This window comes from Mixophyes fleayi, chromosome 8, assembly GCF_038048845.1.
Source record: "Mixophyes fleayi isolate aMixFle1 chromosome 8, aMixFle1.hap1, whole genome shotgun sequence".
NCBI lineage: Eukaryota > Metazoa > Chordata > Amphibia > Anura > Limnodynastidae > Mixophyes > Mixophyes fleayi.
In genome coordinates, this window is record NC_134409.1 from 143,050,558 (window position 1) to 143,076,044 (window position 25,487).

General features: G+C 43.2%; 1 protein-coding gene across 1 annotated transcript in view; it reads right to left on the bottom strand.

Annotated features, from left to right (window-relative positions):
- SH3BP1 (SH3 domain binding protein 1) overlaps window positions 1-24,624 on the bottom strand; it is a 68,450-nt gene extending 43,826 nt beyond the window's left edge. Inside the window, exons 1-4 of the mRNA XM_075183959.1 lie at window positions 24,273-24,624; window positions 10,635-10,677; window positions 4,726-4,830; window positions 4,548-4,624 (exon numbers count right to left, since the gene is read on the bottom strand). Coding sequence (XP_075040060.1) covers window positions 4,548-4,624; window positions 4,726-4,830; window positions 10,635-10,677; window positions 24,273-24,328 — 281 coding nt within the window. The 5' untranslated portion in view covers window positions 24,329-24,624. The remainder of the gene's footprint in view (window positions 1-4,547; window positions 4,625-4,725; window positions 4,831-10,634; window positions 10,678-24,272) is intronic.
- Window positions 24,625-25,487: the final 863 nt, after the last annotated feature.

Below are 25,487 nucleotides of genomic sequence, written 5' to 3' on the forward strand. Positions count from 1 at the left end.
GTAACATTTCCTGCGTTTAATACAGCTTGAAGTAGATAGAACAGCATTCATGGGTGGGGGGGAATTCAATATCCCGCGATGTTGGGCCGCGCTCAATTACTGCTACTGCGATAGTTTTAACCCAAAAGCAAATATCAGCATTGAAATAGTGCATGGCCCGAGTTGGTTTAAAGAACAACGCAGGGAATTGAAATCCACCCATGGTGAATGTGGTGAGTACAGAGCATAAGGTTTTTGTTTATACAATGTGGGTACACCCCTTTTGCACCCCAGTTTGTGTATATAAAATATACACAAACACACACACACAGTGGTCGTAGTGGGAGGTATACGAGGTGTGTCATACCACCACTTATCCTACTGCTACAATGTAACATTATCACATTCCAGTCACTTACAGTATATAAACATATTTTGGGGGGTATTCAATTGACGACGTGATCGCCGAAAGTCGAGCGCTCAAAAAATATTACCGTTAATACGCTAATTACTCGCTGAATTTCAGCTCACAGCTCCCTGAGCTGCGAGCTGAAATCCAGCGAGTAAATTACCGTTTTAACGGTTTTTACGCGCAGATTACTGTATTAACGGTAATATTTTTCGAGCGCTCGATTTTCGGTGATCACGCCGTCAATTGAATACCCCCCTTTGTATTACAGAGCAGGTGACTTTTTACATGAGGTCGATGTGTTCCCAGTTTTGTGGGTGAGGATACCTGTGTCCATTTAGTGGAATACTAATATTAACACAGAGTATTGTATGAGATGGGTGTGCTGATCTTGTGGAAGTCTGTGACCTATGAAAACTAGAGATGAGCGCACTCGGATTTCTGAAATCCGAGCCCATCCGAACGTTGCGGATCCGAGCCGGATCCGAGACAGATCCGGGTATTCCCGCCAATTGCAAAACTGAAAGCGAGGCTCTGAGTCATAATCCCGCTGTCGGATCTCGAGATACTCGGATCCTATAAATTCCCCGCTAGTCGCCGCCATCTTCACTCGGGTATTGATCAGGGTAGAGGGAGGGTGTGTTAGGTGGTCGTCTGTCCTGCTATATCTCGTGCTGTTCAGTTCTGTTCTGTGCTGTGCTCTGTGTCCTGTTCAGTCCAGTGGTGCTGTGTCCTGTGCTCTGTCCTTCTGAGTTCAGTGGTGCTGCTGGGTCCTGTGCTGTGTCCTGTTCAGTCCAGTGGTGCTGTGTCCTGTGCTCTGTCCTTCTGAGTTTAGTGGTGCTGCTGGGTCCTGTGCTGTGTCCTGTTCAGTCCAGTGGTGCTGTGTCCTGTTCAGTCCAGTGGTGCTGTGTCCTGTGCTCTGTCCTTCTAAGGGCATTGTTATTTCCCCATTATTCCCAAATTATAAAAAATGTCAAAAATAGTTATAAAAAAAATTACCAAAAAAGTAATTATAAAAAAATAAAAATAAATATCCCAAAACAATCCTGCAGTATAAGTCCATTGGTACTGCTGTATAACTCCAGTCCAGTGGTACTCTCCTGTGCCGCATATAATTTTTAAAGGCTTTGCCGAGTGTGTGTGGCTTAGGGGTACACTCTCTTGTGCTACATATAATGCAGAACAAAAATTTGGAGGATAAAGTAGGGAAAGATCAAGACCCACTTCCTCCTAATGCTGAAGCTGCTGCCACTAGTCATGACATAGACGATGAAATGCCATCAACGTCGTCTGGCAAGCCCAATGCCCAATCTTCTAGTACAGGGCATGTAAAATCCAAAAAGCCCAAGTTCAGTAAAAGTAGCAAAAAGAGAAACTTAAAATCAGCTGAGGAGAGACGTAAAGTTGCCAATATGCCATTTACGACACGGAGTGGCAAGGAACGGCTTAGGCCCTGGCCCGTATTCATGACTAGTGATTCAGCTTCACCCAAGGATCTTAGCCCTCCTCCTCCTCCTCCCACTACAAAAAATTGAAGAGAGTTATGCTGTCAGCAACAAAACAGCAAACAACTCTGCCTTCTAAAGAGAAATTATCACAAATCCCCAAGGCGAGTCCAAGGGTGTTGGTGGTTGTCAAGCCTGACCTTCCCATCACTGTACGGGAAGAGGTGGCTTGGGAGGAGGCTATTGATGTAGCTGGCGATGTGGAGGAACTTGATGATGAGGATGCTGATGTGGTTATTGTAAATGAGGCACCAGGGGGGGAAACAGCTGATGTCCATGGGATTAAAAAGCCCATTGTCATGCCTGGTCAGAAGACCAAAAAATGCACCTCTTCGGTCTGGAGTTATTTTTATCCAAATCCAGCCAACCAATGTATGGCCATATGTAGCTTATGTAAAGCTCAAATAAGCAGGGGTAAGGATCTTGCCCACCTAGGGATATCCTCCCTTATACGTCACCTGAATAACCTTCATAGTTCAGTGGTTAGTTCAGGAACTGGGGCTAGGACCGTCATCAGTACAGTGACACCTAAATCCCTTGGTCCTGTTGGATACACACCAGCAACACCCTCCTCGTCAACTTCCTCCACGATCTCCATCAGATTCAGTCCTGCAGCCAAAGTCACCAGCCAGACTGAGTCCTCTTCAATAAGGGATTCATCCGAGGAATCCTGCAGCGGTACGCCTACTACTGCCACTGCTGCTGTTGCTGCTGGTAGTCGGTCATCTTCCAAGAGGGGAAGTCGTAAGACCGCTAAATCTTTCACAAAACAATTGACCATCCAACAGTCGTTTGCCATGAGCACAAAGTAAAACAAAATTAAAACCAATTAAACAAATTAAACCAAAAGTTAAATGCCCTGTCATAATAAAAAAAAAAAGAGATATTGACGTCCTCGAACTACTGTACTGTTTATAACTTAGAAACACTACACTGGAAAGCTTGAGCCTTTAAATGAAAAAGTCACTCTTCATTGCACAAATATTTGCAACAGGGACAGTTTTTTGTTTAACAAAGTCAACAAATAACACTTCGACCCTGTCTGTCTTTCACATACTTGATGGGATCTCAATGATGAATGCTCAGTACCATGGTCGTCTAAAACAAGAGGTATTGACGTGCTCGAACTACTATAGGGTTTATAACTTAGAAACACTACACTTGAAAGTTGGAGGAGGTATTGTGGCCCCGGTACCAAATTGGGTACCGGGACCACTCCACTATGCAGTCCAGAAAGCTACCTCGGTGAAACGTTTTGGACTAAAAACAATATTGTGAGGTGTTCAGAATAGACTGGAAATTAGTGGAAATGATTGTTATTGAATGTTATTGAGGTTAATAATAGCATAGGAATGAAAATAAACCAAAAAAACTTGATTTTTTATGTTTTTTTCAAAATAAATCCGAACCAAAACCTTTCGTCAGGTGTTTTGTGAAACAAATCCGAACCCAAAAACTCAAGCAAATCCGAACCCAAAACACAAAACACGAGACACCAAAAGTGGCCGGTGCACATCCCTAATGAAAACATGTGATAGTGAGGACAGGGCTGCATGTGACAGGGGCAGTGACATGATGTGAGGAGGGGAATGGAGGCAGCAGGCAGCAGACTGAAGTTATATAGTGGAAGGAGCAGGGTCCCCAGCAGCACAGAGTATATCAGGAGATGAGTTATGTGTTAGTGAGGACAGGGCTGCATGTGACAGGGGCAGTGACATGATGTGAGGAGGGGAACGGAGGCAGCAGGAAGACACAGACTGAGAGTTATATAGTGGAAGGAGCAGAGTCCCCAGCAGCACAGAGTATATCAGGAGATGAGTGATGTGTTAGTAAGGACAGGGCTGCATGTGACCGGGGCAGTGACATGATGTGAGGAGGGGAACGGAGGCAGCAGGAAGACACAGACTGAGAGTTATATAGTGGAAGGAGCAGAGTCCCCAGCAGCACAGAGTATATCAGGAGATGAGTGATGTGTTAGTGAGGACAGGGCTGCATGTGACAGGGGCAGTGACATGATGTGAGGAGGGGAACGGAGGCAGCAGGAAGACACAGACTGAGAGTTATATAGTGGAAGGAGCAGGGTCCTCCAGCAGCACAGAGTATATCAGGAGATGAGTGATGTGTTAGTGAGGACAGGGCTGCATGTGACAGGGGCAGTGACATGATGTGAGGAGGGGAATGGAGGCAGCAGGAAGACACAGACTGAGAGTTATATAGTGGAAGGAGCAGGGTCTTCCAGCAGCACAGAGTATATCAGGAGGTTAGTGAAGTGTTAGTGAGGACAGGGCTGTATGTGACAGGGGCAGTGACATGATGTGAGGAGGGGAATGGAGGCAGCAGGAAGACACAGACTGACAGAAAGTGGAAGGAGCATCATCCCGGCGATGAGCATGTAATGAGGCTATAACAGGCGAGTTTCTGACTACCATGGTAAAGGTTAATTTTTGCATGGAATAGATTCATTTTAAATAGTTTTCGGTTTACATAACTTTCAACTGTTTAGTAAGAATAACATTGGTTTGTGAGGTCATAGATGGCTAAACACAGATCTTTGTGAGATGTGTATCTTGGTTTGTATAGGAAACGGGTGGAACAATTTATCTTCCATTAAAATTAGATTATTTTATAGCAAGTTGTAAATCCAATTCTCTCACCTCAGACTTGACTCACTCTCTATTTCCTTCATACAGTCAGCCATGGCTAAGGACAGAGACATCAAGGCTAGTTTCTTCTGTAAAAACAAAGATCTGTCATGTACAAATTGGACACTTGTTATGTTCTGAACGACAAAATCATTGTCATTTTAGAAGATGCTCCTGAGAACCAACTCACCACCCTCTTTTCCATATCCGAGCTTGCCTGACCCTGCATGCAGCTTGCCAGGCGTTTCCCGACGAGATGAGCCACCTTCTTCACAATCTCTACCTGCTGGTCTGCCTTCAAGGAACAAATGAGACAGTAATTCAGCTAAAGCATTAAAATGTATTTATTCCTGGTACATGTGATGTAAAGTTTTCATATTCCCAGAGCCATTGCTTTCACAAAACGTGACAAGTAGAGTGCAGACAATTAAACAGGCTCATTAAAAACTAAAATCATTTGCACTTTTTTTACAAAGGATGCAATGTGTTAAGTCATCACACGTCACAAGAAACTTTTATCTACATGTTTTCTATCTGTGCATATAAAAGGAGGTTTACTAAAGTTCCTCTCTCTGTATTTTAGGAACATACATATACACAGATCCTCATTGTCATTAATGTACAGCAAGGGTATATTAATACAAAATAAATACATGCAGTAATTGTACAATAATATCTAAACCAGATAAAACCTAGGCGCTACTTAGCATAAAACTAACACAGTAAGTAGCGCAGTACAGCATGCTATACTTGGGGCAGGACGGTAGCTTGACTGCTGTGTCCCGCTCAGTGTCCCAGTAACTCCTCTGATAATTCTAGGGGGGCAAACCTGATCTAGGCAGTGTTGTTGTAAATTAAATACTTCTGCTTCTGGGTACACACTACAGGTTTTTACCCAATTATCGGGTCAATTAACGATAAATAACGGCCCGATATCACATTAGTGTGTCCATTCCCATGATTAACGATTATTGTTCCAAAGCACTTTGTATGGTTTAATTTGATTTTAAAAGTCGACTAAAAAGCTCTATAAACGATGGAATGATGTCGGGCAAATTCTGCAGTGAGTAGTCACTCACGACCAGCAGTGTCCATATATCTCTATGGAGTTTACAGAGTCACCATCTTTTCAGCCGATGGTTATGACAGATGAAGATCACAGATCTGAAGGTAAATCATGTAAAACGTGTACAGTGTCTACACATGAATCAGCTGATGATCTGGACTTTCAGTCGTTGGTAAAATTGTTATCGATATCGTTTTCTGTAGTGTGTACTGAGCCTAACACTGGGCTACGGGGGATGGTCTATACCATTACAATGCTCTTGTACCTTTCCCCAGATTTCTAAATCTCTATAATCATATCTTTGAGTTGCATGGAATGCACTTTCTTTTTTAATCTGTGCCACACTGTAAAGCTGGGTACACACTACACTGTTTTCGTCCAATAATCGGCTGAAACAGCCGACATACGACCGCTCGTTCAAAAGTCGGGTCAGTGTGTGCAGTGACACGATGGTCGAAAGTCTGCCCAAATGGACGATTATCGCCTCATTTGGTTGGTCGTACCGTTTAATATTTTCGTTCCAATCTCGTTTCCGCTGTGTAGTGTGTATAAACTTCCGACCGATTCACAACAGTAAGTACGAAATCACAGTCATTGCTCACAACAACATAGCTGTAAAAAGTCGCTAAAGGGAGGTTCGCTCTTCCCTTTATCGTCCTAAACAAGGCTGTGTGTATGCAGTCCATGGACCGAGCGATCGGACCATTGATCGCATGTAAAATCGTTTGGCATAAAAAGTTGGTCGAAATTTCTGTAGTGTGTACCCAGCTTTAGACTCGCAGACAGAGGATTTACATTTCTTACACTAATGGAGTCAATGAGTCAAAAAATGTATTGCACTTGCGCAAATTTGATAATGCAATTACAAAGGATACTTATTTATATTATTGCAATGTACTGATTTTACTATATCGTGTGGCATTTTGTACAGGAAATGCATACATTTCTGAGGTTTTGATTTCTGATCCAATAAGCATTTGTTGAGGAAGTCTGTTGTGTAGCTTCAAGAAGTCCTCATTAAGGCTAATTAAGTCTATTCATGTGAGTAACCAACATGTCCTTTCCAGTCTAAATGCACCAAAGGAGGTTGTTACTAAAGTTCCTGAGTGGCCTTTTGTCCAGTGTGTTAGAACCTGTCTGAACATTGTAAACAGCACGTGATGAAGGATATCACAGATAAGTGTAAATTTTGTAAAGTATAAATTGCATAGATGTTTTTGGGAGCATATTGCATCCTGATACTGAAAATAACACTTCTTGGAGCCAGCAAAGAGTTCAGGGGGCTGGCTTTCCCCCTACTAGGCTGTGTCCAAAAATTTATAAAACAGCACTGGTTTGTACTGAAATGTATCATTAGTGTTCCATCTGACTTGCTGATCACTGGTACCTTCAACCAGTGTGAACTGTCCTTGTCAGGACACTTGAGATAAATAAACATCACTTGCTTCATGACCTGCTTGACAACTTCTTCCCTGCTGTAATTTCCTGTGACCTACAGATTAGACCCAACTCTAATCCTATGGACTATGCGAGTGGTTCAATGGCACTCTGAAGCACATGCTATGGGCGTTTGTAATTTCAAGGGGGGGGGGGGGACTCTACCTTCCGCATCTCCTGTTTGCTTATTGGGAGGTGCCACAAGAGTCTACCGGTTTCTTGTCCTCTGAACTACTGCTGGCAGAGTCCATGGACCTCTTGACCTGTTCCGGGAGTCTTGGGGAGGGAAGCTACCGACCTAGAATATCTATGTGGTGAAGTATGTGTTGAAGCTCAGAGATCGGTTACAGAATCTCATGGGGCTTGCACAGGCTAACCTAGAGGAAGCGCAGGTGAAACTGAAGACTTGGTATGATCAGGGGGCGCATGCCAGAGTATTTGAGGTAGGGCAGAAGGTCCTTGTTCTGATGCCCACGCGCCAGAACAAGCTCTAGGCTGCCTGGCTGGGCTGTACACTGTCTCAAAATGCCTGAGTGCCATCTCTTACGTGGTGTCATTTGTTAGCGACGATAGGCGGAAGCGGACCTACTACACGGGACATCCGGCGCACAATGACCTTGAGGTGGCGGATGATTCAGGGGCGTCTTGTGCAATGTATCTTTTAGCACTTGATCAGTCGAAGGCCTTTGACAGGGTGATCATGAGTACCTATGGGCTCTACTTCTGCGGGTGGTGAATTGACTGTACTATTTACAAACAGGCCCGAGAGCTTCACTCTTGTGAATGGTTGGGTGGGTCCGTCCTTTGTGGTCAACTCTGACCCCTGAGCCCCCTCTTGTATGTGTTGGCAATTTTTTTTCTTTTATTCGAATGATTCAAGGCGACTCGATAGGAGGGGCGCTGTTGGATCAGAGTGTCCTTTGAAGGTGGTGGCCTACGCGGATGATGTCACTTTCGTCTTGTCGAGTCCTGCAGAAGCAATGGAGGTAGCAACTCTGGTCTGCAGGTACACAGAGGCCAGTGGCTTGAAAGTAAACCAGGAAAAGAGTGAAGTTTTCTGGATGGGGGAGGAAGGTTGTCAGTTCAACCTTCTGGACAGCCTTCCCCGGGCCAATAGCAAGATAAAAATTTTAGGAATTCAATTCGGACCTGCCAATTATACCAAGCAAAATTGGGAGATAAGACTGGAGGAAAGGTTAGGGTAAGTGGAGAGCTGGATGAAGTGTTTCTCTTAGGGAAAGAGTGGACCTTGGGAAGACCTACCTGATCCCAGAGTTACTGTACATTAGCTATATGTGCCTTTTACCTCTGTCTTTATGGTCTAGGGCAGGGGTCGGCATCCACCAGCACGCGTGCCAGACGTGGCACGCTGACCACTTTTGTCTGGCACACTAGTGCTGAAGCTGCTTCAGTAAAGCAGCCGATGACGGCCGAAACAGCTGTTTTATTGAAGCAGCTCCCGGGTTTCTGGAGGAAGACGAGTCTCCAAAGGTAAGTAAGAGCAGCAAATTGAGGAGCACATATACTTGGTATACTATGTATTTCTGGGGGCAACTGTGTGGCACACCATGTATTTCTGGGGGCAACTGTGGCATACTATGAATTTCTGGGGGCAACTGTGGCATACTAGGTATGATGTGAACTGGTGCTGGGCAAAGGGGGTCAAGTGTGATTAAAGCATGTGGGCAGAGGGGACATATGTGAGCAAAGCTGCTGGGGCAAGGCGGCATGTCTGAGTAATGCATTTTTCTGTAAGGGAGTGGCCTAGTGCTTCTCACCTGCTAGACACGCCACAATAATGCACTGTCATGCCCCCAATTGTATGACCACTTGCAGTTTTGCGCCATGGAGCGGCGGCGCAACATTTATTTACCATGCTCAACTATAAGGGGGGGCCCCATGACGTTGCTGTACTGGGGCTCTGAATTTCTCTAGGCAGCCCTGTGTGTATGTGTATATATATATATATACATACACACCCAACTGGCACACTTGCACCTGACTAGATTTTAGCCAGCACTCGGATAGAAAAAGGTTGCCAACCCCTGGTCCTGGGTTTATGCAGTTTTCTTCCTTTTGCTTTGGGAGAATAGAATGAACCTGATCAAGCGAACTGTGACCTACAGATCGAGGTGGGATGGTGGCCTAGGTATGGTTAACCCAGTGCTGTTCTTTTTAAGTCTTTCTTTAATGTTGCACCTTTTAGTAATCTTTTTCTTGAGACCCCTCCTCAATGTCTAGGTGGCTTCAGGATTTTGATGCAACACACCTTAATGTTTGGATGGAAAGTGGAAGGGTATGGAGCTTCTGGGTCTGACATGGATACCTCCCGACCTATGTGTCTTTGGGATTGAAAGTGACAAGACGTTAGGGCCTGGAGGCAGGGGTAGTCAGTAACTCCTCTAGAAGGAAGTTGGAGAGGAGAATCCTGTACGCTCAGTTCTGGGTTCAGCTGTCACTAAGGGACTGTCCAGGTGATGTGTGTTGTCCACAGGAGGAGTGTCAGGGGAAGGAGGAGACCATGGACCACTTCTTGCTTGAGCGCCCCTTTTAACATAGAAAATAACAGGTGACTTTTTAGGTCCCTGGGCACTCCTTGCCTTTCGGGGCTCAGTTACCCTGATTAGGTCTACTAGAAGAAATAAGGAGCACAAAATATATTGATGCAATTCCGTGATAGGAAAATAAATAAATAATGCTACAACATAGAATTGAGAATGTATATATGCACTGTATGATGTTTATAGCCTTCTGCAGAGAATTTATCTGAAGCTCACAGAAATCCCTGATTTACTATCAGCTCGATATATATATTGTGATTTATGCTTGCTGTCTATGTCATTTCACAACAAGTTTTATTATACACCACTGCTGTATTTGTGATTAATGTACAGCGGTCTATACAGAGTTGCAACTTGATTATTTCGATAAATGTTTATTTTACATGCTACTTTTGTTTATGCGCCCAGGGACCATCATCTATTTTCACCCAGACTTCTTGGAGCCAGCAAAGAGTTCAGGGGGCTGGCTTATCCCCTGTTAGGCTGTGTCCAAAACTGTATAAAACTAAACAATAAATAAACATCACTTGCTTCAAGACCTGCCTGATAACTTCTTTCCTGCTGTAATTTCCTGTGACCTACAGATTAGACCCAACTCTAATCCGTTTCCAGCTGTTCTGAAGTTTGGTCCCAGCACCTAGTACCAACGCTCTGCCAGCTACCCAGCAGCTCTGGCCAGTGTGATAGGCCAAGGGGGATCCATCCACAACAATCTTGATCTATACCAAGAGGTCAGGGGTACCAGCCCAGGTGCACCAACAAGGGAGTACACTAGCAGCGACCGTTACCCAGAAGGAACACGGTTCTGGATGTTGTTACGGAGTCCAGTGGTGGCAGCATTGTAAGCCCCTCCTACTATGGCGAGGGGGCAATTGGGATAAAGAAAGGGAACGGTGGAAAATTAAGTCCAGCCGGGTCCTAGCAACAACAAACAGTGTGGCATAGGCGGTCCATCCTGTCACAGTAATAATGTTACTTATTTTATAAATATACAATATATATAATAATAATAATATAGAGTTCATAAGTTCATACCGGCAGTAAATCTTCTGTCAAAAGGTCTGTAACATCTTGCGATCTGAAAGGAGAATTCAAATTAAATTAAGGTAAAATAGAGGAGCCGGGGTCAGGACAAGAATCTCAGTAACAGAAAATAACTAGAAATTAAGAATGTAATCAGTGATATGAAGAGAAGGAAGATGGTATTCAGCAGATTTATCCTTCTAATGATTGACAGTAAAGTTACAAGCTCCAAATATAAATCGCTAAAACTCAAATTCCATATCTATACATGAAAAATGTATCCATTTAAAATTAACATCAATTTTCAGGGTTTGGAGCAAGAGACTGGTTTGTGCTCTGTACAATTCTCTCTCCTTCATGCACAGTGTCAGTAGACAGGTCACACAGCAGGGATCTCTCACCACTTACTACACACTAATGTCAGGGGTTAGAACAGAACACTGGATTGTGCTAGAGATGCTGAGTCTCGGTTCCCCAAGAACCGAACACACTCGAACTTAGCAGATCCGAGTACTTTCACGCACACTCGGTATTGAAAACGAGGCAAACTGTCATCGTTACGTCGTCGGATCTCGCAAGTTTTGGATTCTATAAGTACCGCCTTCAACGACGATCCAGCACCATTTTACAGAGGGACACACAAGGGGCAGCACAGTTCTTGGCAGTCTCTAGAGCAGTTGGGCAGTGCCATAGGTAGAAAGCAAAGAGATGGGGTAGCAGTGTTCTTCAATGTCTCTAGTGACATTCAGGAGATTTCCATTGCTCCATTGCTATTTGTCATTGCTGAAATACAAATAATAGGTCTGGCAGGCTTGGTCTTCTAAATCTGCAGTCACATTGTACTATGTTATATAGGTAACGTACAAAGAGGAGAGCTCCATTGCTAATTGTCATTGCTTAAATACAAATAATAGGTCTGGCAGGCTTGGTTTTCTTAATCTGCAGTCACATTGTACTATGTTATATAGGTAACATACAAAATATAGGTAACATACAAAGAGGAGAGCTCCGTTGCTCCATTGCTAATTGTCATTGCTGAAATACAAATAATAGGTCTGGCAGGCTTGGTCTTCTAAATCTGCAGTCACATTGTACTGTGTTATATAAGTAAAACACAAAGAGGAGAGATCCACTGCTCCATTGCTAATTGTCATTACTGAAATAGAAATAATAGGGCTGGCAGTGTTGTTCTTAATCTGCAGTCACATTGTATAGTGTTATCAAAATGGATTCACAGCAGTACACATCACCAGTCATGATGCTAATAATTCCACTACGTCACCTGTTAAAGCCTATGTTAAAGTGCATAGTGTTTTTAATTCAGGGAAACAAAAATGTAAAAAAACACCTTTTACCTTGGTCAAGAAAAAAAGACCTGTACTCCAAAAAAGTAATCATAAAAAACATAAAATTGCCAACATGCCATTCTACACACGCAGTGACAAAGAAAGAATGAGGCCTTCGCCTTTTTTATGAGTGCTAGTTCTGCAACTGTCACTGAGGCATCTTCTTGTAAGGTCAGTCATGACCAAGCAAGACCTTGTCATTCAGACTCCAAAAGTGGTGTCTAAATACTTTTACGTGTATAAGCCGAGCTGCAAGAAAACATTAAGACATTAGAGGAAAATGTATGTTCAGATTCATAAATTACACAAATCCCTGAGGAGAGTCTATCCACGAGTGCTATGTGTAATCGTGACCTGTCTGATATTGAACCCATAAAGAAGGTCCCTTTCAGCGTTTCTGCAAATATGTGCATGAACAGCCCAAGGATATTTGTGTAGCTGACAAGGGCGCTAATGAGGATGTTGATGAGGATTATGTTGTTTGTGTAAGTCCTGCACCAGTGGAAGCAGTGCTTGCACATGATAAGAAGAAGACCATTGTCATGACTGGGCATAAGACCAAAAAATCCACCTCTTATGTGTGGAATTATTTTTACCCAAATCCTGACAACAGTTGTCTAGCCATTTGTAGTGTTTGTAAAGCCACAGTAATGCAAGCATGGATGTCTAAATGGATGTGTATATGTATTACCTTCTACTTTGCTGCTGTTTCATCAGTATTGCACAAAGTGTTTGTAATTTGCGCTTTATGTCAAAGGTACCTAACTATATTAAAATTTTGTGAGAATTGGGGCTGATTTGAAGCTCAGTGATGAACTTGCTTTTGCTGTGAATTACAAGGACTATTTTTTAGTGCATTGTCTGGCACCCTGGATTGGTCTGGGTCTGATAAAAGCATGCATCCAATTGACCCTAGTCTCTCCCTCTCTGTCTGTCTGTCTGTTTGTGTGAGTGTGTGTCTATAGTAGGGAATTTAGACTGTAAGCTCCAATGGGGCAGGGACTGATGTGAATGAGTTCTCTGTACAGCGCTGCGGAAATAGTGGCGCTATATAAATAAATGATGATGATGATGATGATGATGATGATGCATCCCGGGAAAGTCAGCGCTCATTGCCATGTATTAGCTGTAGAATTACCACAGCTAAGAAATGGGTGGAGCGATCGGATGAACTGTAACAGATTTCATGATCCAAGGACAATTCCATCTTGCACCACTTTTCTTTTCTGCCACTGCTGTGTGGCAATGTTTCCTAGATGTGCTATGAACTGCAGTGTGTTTGAGTCATTGCTCTGTCGCTTAGCATCCAGCCAGGTCATTGCAGTCTTTGTTTGAAAGTGTATGAAAATAATATTGTAACCTGTGAGAAGCTCAAAATTGACTGCAAATGACTTGAAATTGAAATTAATGTTATTGAGGTTAATAATAATGTAGGGGAAACAAAAAGCAAAATTACGTGATTTTAGCAAAAAAAATAGGGATTTTAGAAAAAAAAATAGGGATCCAAAACCAAAACACGCAAGTGCGCTTTTGCCAAAACCAACACCAAAACACTAAGTTAATCCAGATCCAAAACCAAAACCAGAACAAGGGGGTCAGTGGACATCTCTAGTTTGTGCTATGTACAGTTCTTTCTCCTTCCTGTACTGTGTCAGAAGACAGGTCACACAGCAGCAAGGATCTCACACCACTTACTACACACTAATGTTAGGGGTTAGAGCAGGAGACTGGTTTGTGTTATGTACAGTTCTTTTTCCTGCCTGGTTTGTGCTCTGTACAGTTCTCTCTCCTGCCTGGTTTGTGCTCTGTACAGTTCTCTCTCCTCCCTGCACTGTGTCAGTAGACAGGTCACACAGCAGCAGGGATCTTACACCACTAAGTAGACACACTAAAGTTCAGGGACACCAACGCAAGGAAACCCCACAATAATAATTGCAGTAAACTCATGGCTGGATGACATACTGATTTTTACTCTGAAGGCTGTTTCACACATATGCCCTGAGAAAAAGGGTAAAAATGCATGAGACGTGAGATACACTTTAGATACGTTATAGCAGTGGTTCCCAAACTGGGTGCCGCGGCTCCCTGGGGTGCCATGGCAGTCTCACTGGGGTGCCGTGGCTAGGGCTGATGGTAAGCAAGGCGGGGGCAACTTGGTACTTATTTTGACTTGGGGGTGCCTTGAAAAAAATATGGATACCCTAAGGGTGCCTCGAACTGAGAAAGTTTGGGATCCACTGCGTTATAGTGATGTATATACCATCTTCTTCTAAAATTTGAGACACGGTGTATTTGATCTATTTTTAATTTGCTTTTAATGCAGTTAACTTTTTATAACAAAACAGTTGTGAACAATTGTGAACGGTTACAGGTCAGAAGTGGATTTATATTAAAAAAATTGTGTTACAAAGTTTCCATTTGCAATGCAAACAATTTAATACTCTTAAAACAATTTAACAGATTATACTTATTAAACAATGTAATAAGTCTGCATAAATTTTAAGGCCACTACAGTAAAATTACAAAAATAGATATCATAAATTGAAGTTTTGTGAATGTGGTATTATGTACATCAGATTTCAGAATGCCAACATTAAATACTAAAAAAATAATATTTATTTTGAATTTGAATTACAATCTGAAAATGGCAGGGGAGGCTTAATTGACCACTTGTAGAATATAACTATACAGCTATAAATACGTTAGTGGTACCAGAACTCATTAGTGAACCTCCATACCGCTTGCCAAAACATGGGTTGGATTAACACAAACTTGCCAACTCTCCCGGGAGTCCGGAATACCTACCCGGAGATTTCGGGAGTCTCCCGGGCATTCCGGGAGAGTTGGCAAGTTTGTGTTAATCCAACAGACAAGTATCCCGCATACGGCAACTTACTCGTCAAAATGACGCGATTCGCTGTGAATTGTGTCATTTTCGGCCCGCCCCCCCGCAACAAAATTATGTTTTTATCGCGGGGTGGGGGCAAAATGACGCGATTGACCGCGCCTCGCCCCCTCCCACCCTCAGACCATGCTCCCTGCCCAGGATCTCCCGGAATTCACTTTTCCAAGGTTGGCAAGTATGGATTATCATTTCAGCTACTGTTATGTCTAATGTTAAATCAGAGCGAGGTTCAGGCACACCCTAATGCACAGCCGCATTAAAGTGGGGGCATAGGTGCGGTCTATTTACAACAGCTCTATAGCTGATTCTCTTAAGCAGACGCTAAACATACAAGATGGCCGAAACAGAGCTACTGCGCATGCAAAGCTTCTCCCACCTCTCCACTCTTCTTTTGTGGAACTGAAGAGCTCTGGACTTGATCTGCTGATACCAGAGGTGAGTCGCACATAGGAAAGAGTTGCATACTGCCTACATGTTTTATTACTATATATGTTTGTTTTTTGTTTTTTTTGTAAATCTTTTTTTATTGTACAAAGAAATAGGCAAGTTTACATCATGTCAAATAATTGCAATATAATTTCTCAATGTACAAATAACATTTTTTTTTTTCTATCACAAACATAAATGAGAGAGGAAAATAAAAAATAAAAATAAATAAAAGAAGGGGACAGAGATAGAATGGAAAAGAGAAAAGGGCAAGAAAGGAGACAGAGGAGGGGAAGAGAGAGGAGACTGAGACTAACCGAGTCACTGAATAGTGTGTTTTCCTGGTGTTTCCCATGAACCATACTACGACTTCCTATTAATACCAGTTTAGCTGAGCATTTGCCAATCATTCACATTTTGGATAAAACTTAACCTCATCCACCATCCTCAAAGATTTCTCAGTAAAGACCACCTAGTATCCTCAAAGACCCGCATGATATGGAGCCGAGTCGATTCTTTCAATGTGTCTATGTATGCACCCCATTTAGCATGGAAGCGCTCCACCCCTTTCTCTAAATCATTGAAGGTGGCTCGTCTGTCGAAATATAATGTTTCCATCAACTCCGATGTGACCTCCAATATCGATGGGGTCCTTTTGGATGTCCAGTTGCCTAGAATGGCTTTTTTTGCCAAGGTGACCACAATTGTGAGTAGCGGTATAATCTGCGAACCTTCTATCTGATCTTTCCAAGAATCAAAGACTGGGAACAATAGTACTTCATAGTGAGCCGATACTTGTATTTTAAAGGTAAAGTTTATATATGTTACCAGTTTATTCCAAAACTTAGCAATCTTCGGACATGACCACATGTTGTGTAACAGAGAGGCCTGAGCTTTCTGACATTTCGGGCATATACCTGTTTCTGTTGTTACCATAAATCGCCTCTGCGATTGTGATATATATGCCCTGTTAATTGTTTTGATGTGAACTTCCTGGAGTCTGGCAGAACTAAGAGCTTTCACAGTATGCTTCATATAACCTAACATCTCTCCTGGGGGTCGTAGATTCGGTAGGTCTTGCTTCCAAGACTCCCATGTTTTGGCCCACACCTTATCAAGTTCACCATCAACTAGGTCGGCGTACAGATATTTGATCTTAAACCTGTTTATTTTAGCAAAGACTAAAGTCGCTTCTAAATCACCTGTGCCTTCCACATCGTCACTTAATAACCATTCTCGTTGTTTGCTCAGAACATAGTGCCGGATCTGTAGATACATATAAAACTGATTATGTGGGAAGACAAGCTGTTCTCGTAGCTGCTGAAAGGAGTATATCGTGCCCCCTGGGTCAAAGATATCTCTCACCGCCATAATTCCTTTCTCTCTCCAAGCTCTGAACATCTCATTTTCGAGCGAGGGTGAGAACTCTGGGTTACCCCAAAGTGATAGGTATTTTGAAAATCTCGGGCTACTTTTAAACTTTTTATTTATGGCTATCCACGCTGTGTATGTGTCTCTGAATAGAATGTTGTGCAATTTTACAGATGGTATTTTTGCCCTGGGTAAATGAAGTAAGGCGGCCGGTGCATATGGATAGAAACATTCTTCCTCCAGAGATTTGTTGGTAAAATGTTCAATCCCCAATAATCTTTATCCGTTTGATTGGAGAGTTTATCCCATGGACATTCCACAAACATATTTTTATCATGCTCTGCATTTTAACCTATGGTTATACATGCATCCCGAACCTCTATGCATACCATTTATAAAAAAGAGTGTACTGACCAGTGTAGATCACCTCTTGGTTCTCTTTGTTGATTTTTCAGTCTTCGCAATTGGGAATGAGGGGGGGGGGAGGGGGAAGAAAGAAATAGAAAGAAGAAGAAGAAAGCATACAAATAATAAAAATACAATAAACCTTTCCGGTTGGTGGATACACATAGGGAGAAAGTGTAATCCACACCCCCGTATTTTACCACAATTTGAGAATATCTTCATCCTCATTTCCTTTAAAACAGTAAACTACTTATCAAAATAGGTGGTGGTCTCTGCCACCCCACAACTTGTACCTATTTGCCAATAATCTTGGCATATTCTTAGCTTAAACGTTTCACATTTTAACAGTGCTTAACAACTTAAAGACAACTTATAACTTCCTGACTCCATCAGTTTTTTGTTTTTTTTGTTTTTATTTAAGTACTCCAGTATTTCGATTGACAACCTTTGGATTCACATATTTCTGCGCTCATAACCATTATAACATTCTGAGTATTCCATACTCTAACGAGTGCTGACACTCTAATCTTTCAAGAGTTCAATTTCAGACTATTTAGAGATTACTATATATGTTTAATGATAATGTGTATATATGATCTGGGGGCATTAGTGGGTGGCATAATATGATCTGGGGGCGCTAGTGGGTGGCATAATATGATCTGGGGGCACTAGTGGGTGGCATAATATTATCTGGGGGCACTAGTGGGTGGCATATTATCTGGGGGCACTAGTGGGTGGCATAATATTATCTGGGGGCACTAGTGGGTGGCATAATATGATCTGGGGGCACTAGTGGGTGGCATAATATGATCTGGGGGCACTAGTGGGTGGTATAATATGATCTGGGGGCATTAGTGTGTGGTATAATATGATCTGGGGGCACTAGTGGGTGGCATATTATCTGGGGGCACTAGTGGGTGGCATAATATTATCTGGGGGCACTAGTGGGTGGCATAATATTATCTGGGGGCACTAGTGGGTGGCATAATATGATCTGGGGGCACTAGTGGGTGGCATAATATGATCTGGGGGCACTAGTGGGTGGCATAATATGATCTGGGGGCATTAGTGGGTGGTATAATATGAACTGGGGGCATTAGTGGGTGGTATAATATGATTTGGGGGCATTAGTGGGTGGTATAATATGATTTGGGGGCATTAGTGGGTGGTATAATATGATCTGGGGGCACTAGTGGGTGGTATAATATGATCTGGGGGCATTAGTGGGTGGCATAATATGATCTGGGGGCATTAGTGGGTGGCATAATATGAACTGGGAGCACTAGTGGGTGGTATAATATGATCTGGGGGCATTAGTGGGTGGTATAATATGATCTGGGTGCATTAGTGGGTGGCATAATATGAACTGGGGGCACTAGTGGGTGGCATAATATGATCTGGGGGCATTAGTGGGTGGTATAATATGATCTGCGGGCATTAGTGGGTGGCATAATATGATCTGCGGGCATTAGTGGGTGGCATAATATGATCTGCGGGCATTAGTGGGTGGCATAATATGACCTGCGGGCATTAGTGGGTGGCATAATATGAACTGGGGGCACTAGTGGGTGGCATAATATGATCTGGGGGCACTAGTGGGTGGCATAATATGAACTGGGGGCACTAGTGGCTGGCATAATATGATCTGCGGGCATTAGTGGGTGGCATAATATGATCTGGGAGCATTAGTGGGTGGCATAATATGAACTGGGGGCACTAGTAGGTGGCATAATATGATCTGGGGGCATTAGTGGGTGGCATAATATGATCTGCGGGCACTAGTGGGTGGCATAATATGATCTGCGGGCACTAGTGGGTGGCATAATATGATCTGCGGGCACTAGTGGGTGGCATAATATGATCTGCGGGCATTAGTGGGTGGCATAATATGATCTGGGAGCATTAGTGGGTGGCATAATATGAACTGGGGGCATTAGTGGGTGGCATAATATGATCTGCGGGCATTAGTGGGTGGCATAATATGAACTGGGGGCATTAGTGGGTGGCATAATATGAACTGGGGGCACTAGTGGGTGGCATAATATGAACTGGGGGCACTAGTGGGTGGCATAATATGATCTGCGGGCATTAGTGGGTGGCATAATATGATCTGCGGGCATTAGTGGGTGGCATTATATGATCTGCGGGCATTAGTGGGTGGCATATTATGAACTGGGGGCATTAGTGGGTGGCATATTATGAACTGGGGGCACTAGTGGGTGGCATAATATGATCTGCGGGCATTAGTGGGTGGCATAATATGATCTGCGGGCATTAGTGGGTGGCATTATATGATCTGCGGGCATTAGTGGGTGGCATTATATGATCTGCGGGCATTAGTGGGTGGCATAATATGAACTGGGGGCACTAGTGGGTGGCATAATATGATCTGGGGGCACTAGTGGCTGGCATAATATGATCTGCAGGCATTAGTGGGTGGCATAATATGAACTGGGGGCATTAGTGGGTGGCATAATATGATCTGGGGGCACTAGTGGGTGGTATAATATGATCTGGGGGCATTAGTGGGTGGCATAATATGAATTGGGGGCACTAGTGGGTGGCATAATATGATCTGGGGGCATTAGTGGGTGGCATAATATGAACTGGGGGCATTAGTGGGTGGCATAATATGAACTGGGGGCATTAGTGGGTGGCATAATATGATCTGCGGGCATTAGTGGGTGGCATAATATGACCTGCGGGCATTAGTGGGTGGCATAATATGAACTGGGGGCATTAGTGGGTGGCATAATATGAACTGGGGGCACTAGTGGGTGGCATAATATGAACTGGGGGCACTAGTGGCTGGCATAATATGATCTGCAGGCATTAGTGGGTGGCATAATATGATCTGGGAGCATTAGTGGGTGGCATAATATGATCTGCAGGCATTAGTGGGTGGCATAATATGATCTGGGAGCATTAGTGGGTGGCATAATATGATCTGCGGGCACTAGTGGGTGGCATAATATGATCTGGGGGCATTAGTGGGTGGCATAATATGATCTGCGGGCACTAGTGGGTGGCATAATATGATCTGCGGGCACTAGTGGGTGGCATAATATGATCTGCGGGCACTAGTGGGTGGCATAATATGATCTGCGGGCATTAGTGGGTGGCATAATATGATCTGGGAGCATTAGTGGGTGGCATAATATGAACTGGGGGCATTAGTGGGTGGCATAATATGATCTGCGGGCATTAGTGGGTGGCATAATATGAACTGGGGGCATTAGTGGGTGGCATAATATGAACTGGGGGCACTAGTGGGTGGCATAATATGAACTGGGGGCACTAGTGGGTGGCATAATATGATCTGCGGGCATTAGTGGGTGGCATAATATGATCTGCGGGCATTAGTGGGTGGCATTATATGATCTGCGGGCATTAGTGGGTGGCATATTATGAACTGGGGGCATTAGTGGGTGGCATATTATGAACTGGGGGCACTAGTGGGTGGCATAATATGATCTGCGGGCATTAGTGGGTGGCATAATATGATCTGCGGGCATTAGTGGGTGGCATTATATGATCTGCGGGCATTAGTGGGTGGCATAATATGAACTGGGGGCACTAGTGGGTGGCATAATATGATCTGGGGGCATTAGTGGGTGGCATAATATGAACTGGGGGCACTAGTGGGTGGCATAATATGAACTGGGGGCATTAGTGGGTGGCATAATATGATCTGCGGGCATTAGTGGGTGGCATAATATGAACTGGGGGCACTAGTGGGTGGCATAATATGATCTGCGGGCATTAGTGGGTGGCATAATATGATCTGGGGCATTAGTGGGTGGCATAATATGAACTGGGGGCACTAGTGGGTGGCATAATATGAACTGGGGGCACTAGTGGGTGGCATAATATGATCTGCGGGCATTAGTGGGTGGCATAATATGAACTGGGGGCATTAGTGGGTGGCATCATATGATCTGCGGGCATTAGTGGGTGGCATAATATGAACTGGGGGCATTAGTGGGTGGCATTATATGATCTGTGGGCATTAGTGGGTGGCATAATATGATCTGCGGGCATTAGTGGGTGGCATAATATGATCTGGGGGCATTAGTGGGTGGCATAATATGAACTGGTAACCCTTTCTATGTTTCCCTGGGTACACACACTAATGAAATATGCTGCGCACCCCTATGGTTAGAGTCACAATTAAGATGAAACGTACAAGGATGACAGTGACTGTTTCCACTTGGCCCCATTTTTTGAGGTACAGACACCAGATTCATATACGTTGTTTGCAGAGATTGTGAAGTTGACTATACAGCAGTAATTTTTACACCAAGCTAATGATTATTTACTGGCTTTACTCAAAGGATAGCACCCCCGCAAATTTAAGCAGTTAGTTACTAGTGAATACACTAATTTATTCATTGATACATCTTTGTATACTTCCCTGGTAATAAAATCTTACTGTGCGTTGCTACAAGGAACTGATAAGAGCAAGAAAACTGCACTGCCTGGGCCTATCTAAGGGGATAGACTCGTACCTGCAATGACTTTATTGGAGGTTTGGTGGAAGCGCCCTTAAGTTCAAAAACTAATATTTATAAGCCGTGGTTTCATTCTGCCCATAGAAATATGTTAGTTATTAGATAAATTTTTATTAAATCGAATTATGTTTTTTTACATAATTCGATTACTTTAAGTGTATGGTGCAGACTATTAGCCGGGCACTTGGGTATCATGCTACCTTCTCCCAACATTAATGCATCACCATTAACATTTATATATCACCAGTAATTTCCATAATGCTTCACATTTGGGAACAAATACAGTAATAAAACAATACTGGGTAATGTAAACAGAGAGATAAGGGGGCGCTGCTCACAGCTTATAATTCATACATGCAAAATCAGTATAAAATAAGCTCCGCCTCCAATCAATCCCAACCAGAAACTCCCTACAAATGTCCACTATATGTTGAAACTCCAAACATTTTTTTCCCTTTCATGGTCCACGATTGCTAAATGGACGACAGTTGGGAGCGATCATACTATGGGTTAGTGCAATGCAGGCTACATGTACTTGGTGCATGTTTCTAAAATGTTGTTTTGTGACATAACGGTTTGAGATGAGGCATTTACTGGCTAGATGATGGCTGCACAGGAGGACCGGACACCTAATGTATAAATACCATATAATAAAAACAGTCAAACACACAAAATTGCCACATGTAATATAACTTGATGCCCCCTCGCTATTATGATTCATTTAAGACACAAATTTAATTAAGCAGTGATTTTGGAAATTAAAATGAATGAAGGGGGTGATCCTAAATGGGAAGTATGAGGTTGGGCTTTGAAGTGATGTTTTTTCCCGGGATAGTTCCTGAAAAGTAGAATGTGAGTGTTGCATGTATGTAACACTTGCATTCCCTCATACGAAATTTATGGTGCACTCTCATTGACTTTACCTATATGGAAACATAAGAATTTATTATTTATAATTTTGCTTTCCAGTCTCCCAGGACAAACTATCAGCATGTTCCTGCATGGGGTACATTGTCAATCCTTGTGTATCATCCACACACCCATTAAAGAGAATATATTCTGCTTCTTGGGCAAGACTGCAAGTTCTGACAATTCTCTGGGTGTGATACTCCTCCAGTAATGAACTTAATGCAAGACTTGGGACGTTCATGGAGTGCACACAAATACAAACAGATAAGGAGTGCTTCTAGTATATTCTAGAGGTGGAAGGGATACGAAGAGCAAGTAATGCCAGCACTGGACATTGCTCTATAAAGCTTGTGTGCTACTGAGCTGAATAATTTACATGAAATAACTGGATTGTTTACTAAATATGTCCATTCTGCTTCATTCACTCTTCTGCACCAGGCTGCCATGTTAGGAGGAGGTGAAGCAGGCAGCGTTTGAGTTGTGATGCCTACCCTTTATATGACGTGACCCGCCCCTGGTAACAGCCCGGTGAGGTCATCAGTGGTGATGTTTTAGGAAAGTGCCTAATGCCTTGGAGGGCAACAGTGTCACCAGAGGCAGACCCATGCCATGATGTGGGTGACCATGTCATCCATGGGGCGAATGCGCCAGCACTGGTATAGGAAGCTCACATGGGGATCAGAGTTTATAAAGACTCTTGTTTCCCCGCAAATAGGGAGCATTCCCCATTAAGGGGGTAGGGGCCACAATCATCTAATGGCCCCAGGAAAAAGGTGCTTGGAGAGCTGCACAAGAACAAGTAAAGAGAGGAGAGCTTTTGGAGGAAAATTGCCTTGAGGAGTTTACCTGGATAGGAGGCATGGATTAGCTGACCGAGACCCTAGAAGGGGTGAGTGTGTGTTTGGTTGGAAGACACTGGGTATGAGACTGGATCCTATATACAGTCCCCTTGGAAAATGCCCCCATACTGTAAGGGGAGGCAGGGTATTGCTGCACCCAGGCAGAGTGGTTACTCTAGAGGGAAGGAGTCCCCATAGTGAGTAAGAGAAAGAGCCTGCATGATAGAGATGTGAGAGGAGCTGCAGCTGTCTATAGCGGAGGTGGGAGATGAGTGTTATGTAAAAGTAACACTGAACAAAGGGAGTTTACCTTCAAGGATTATATTGGGAAATGTCAATTGTGTGGTTTAGTGGTTAGATTGTATATAACATATCAGCTTATTTGTATGTAAACAAGCCTCACACAGGTATTTCTGGCCGTGTGTTTATGTCTGAATGTTTCAGTGTGTATACATACCACAGCATATGTATTATTTGTATGACATAAATATTTGTGTCATTGTGTCACAGTGTATGTAAGAACACATATCAAGCTAAAATGTGCAGATCTGTACTTTAGCCTCTGCATCGGGGGTAAAGGTTGTGTAGGTACTTGATAGAACTTGTGAGACAGTCTGATGTCTGGGACAAGTTGAGCTGGTTATGTGGAGTAAAATGAGAAGTATTAGTAGGAGGAGTTCAACGTTAAATTGTGACAGAAGGTGCTGGTTATAAAAAGGGAAGATGGTCGACTTATAAGTTATAACATTTTATAGATAGTTACTCTTTCGTCCAAGCAGGCAACTCCTGCATTGAAAGGGTTAAAATTACATGGCAGAACCCCATCCCAGAGTTACAATCTACAGAATATATATATATATATATATATATATATATCTATACAGAACACTCATCAAGGCACTGGTCTTATGATCCAGATCCTGGAGGCAGACACTCACCTGCCTGGACCATGGTTGGCCCGCTGTCTCATTCTGTTGAGCTGTCTCTGAATCATGTTGCAGGTGTTTCTGTCCTTGTGCTCTAATGTCTTCCTCTCAGTCTCTCTGTTTCTGGGTGAGGCTGTCTCCTCCTCCTCTCTCAGGTCAGCGGAAGGACTACTCTCTGTCTTTTGAAAAGTTAATCTCTCACTTTGTACAGTGTCTTTCTAGCGGTCTCAACACAAGTAGTTTGGAGGTGACTGGTTCATGCTGTCTCTTCTGTGCAGGATGTCTGAAGTTATGTATTGTGTCAGTCTCTTTCTCACTCTGCAGTCTCAGGAAGTGTTACCGTCTGACTCTTATATATTTTCTCTTCCTGAAATGCTACCTACGAAGAGGAAACACAGATTCTGCATTTGCACCAAATACTAGAGAGACTTCTTGTCTGGTGCTATAAACAGTCACCTCAATGTATACATCAGACAACCAGACCTCTTATCTCTCCCTTATTGGGTCTTATGTATAGATCTGTACATTTCCACAATGCAGTCTTTTTAACTCTCGGTGGTGCTTGCAGCTGTGTACAGTGAAGTCTATTAAAGTCCACCTAAAAACTTAAAGCATTGTCTTAGGCTATGTAACCCTAAAGGCACGCTACCACTACTTTTTTAGGCACCTCAGTGTTAATTAAGCTTCCTTCTATTCTGTATTTTTAGCACAACGTACTTTCAGCCTCCCAATGGTGTCTGGTTATCTGCTCTTCGCTCACTTTCTTGCACAAAACATTATACCACCTCCTGCCCCTCTTAAATGAAAAGCCAAATTCTGGTGGAGAAATATCTGCCCATTTTGCAACGTATACTCATTGGCAAGGATCAGACATTCACCACCAAGCCAGAGTAGGAATGGATGGTGGAGGTTCGGTCCCACAACAACATAGTATAGAATGCATTTGATATATGTGATCTATGGCAACAGTTAGACGAGCTCTACCAAGGTGACTAGAGGATTGGTGGAGTAGGGGGCAACATTTACTGTAGAGAGGGCATTCAGAATAACATCTGACCCTGGCTCTTTCCCATCTAGAAACATCTATAGCAAAGCTCCTGAACTACAATAACCTGTTTCAGACATCCATATTTATAATGTTCTACTTATATGGAAGGATGAGTGAATAACATTTATTACATATTTGAATAATAACCCTTTTTACCTTACCTTTGCGCATACAGACAA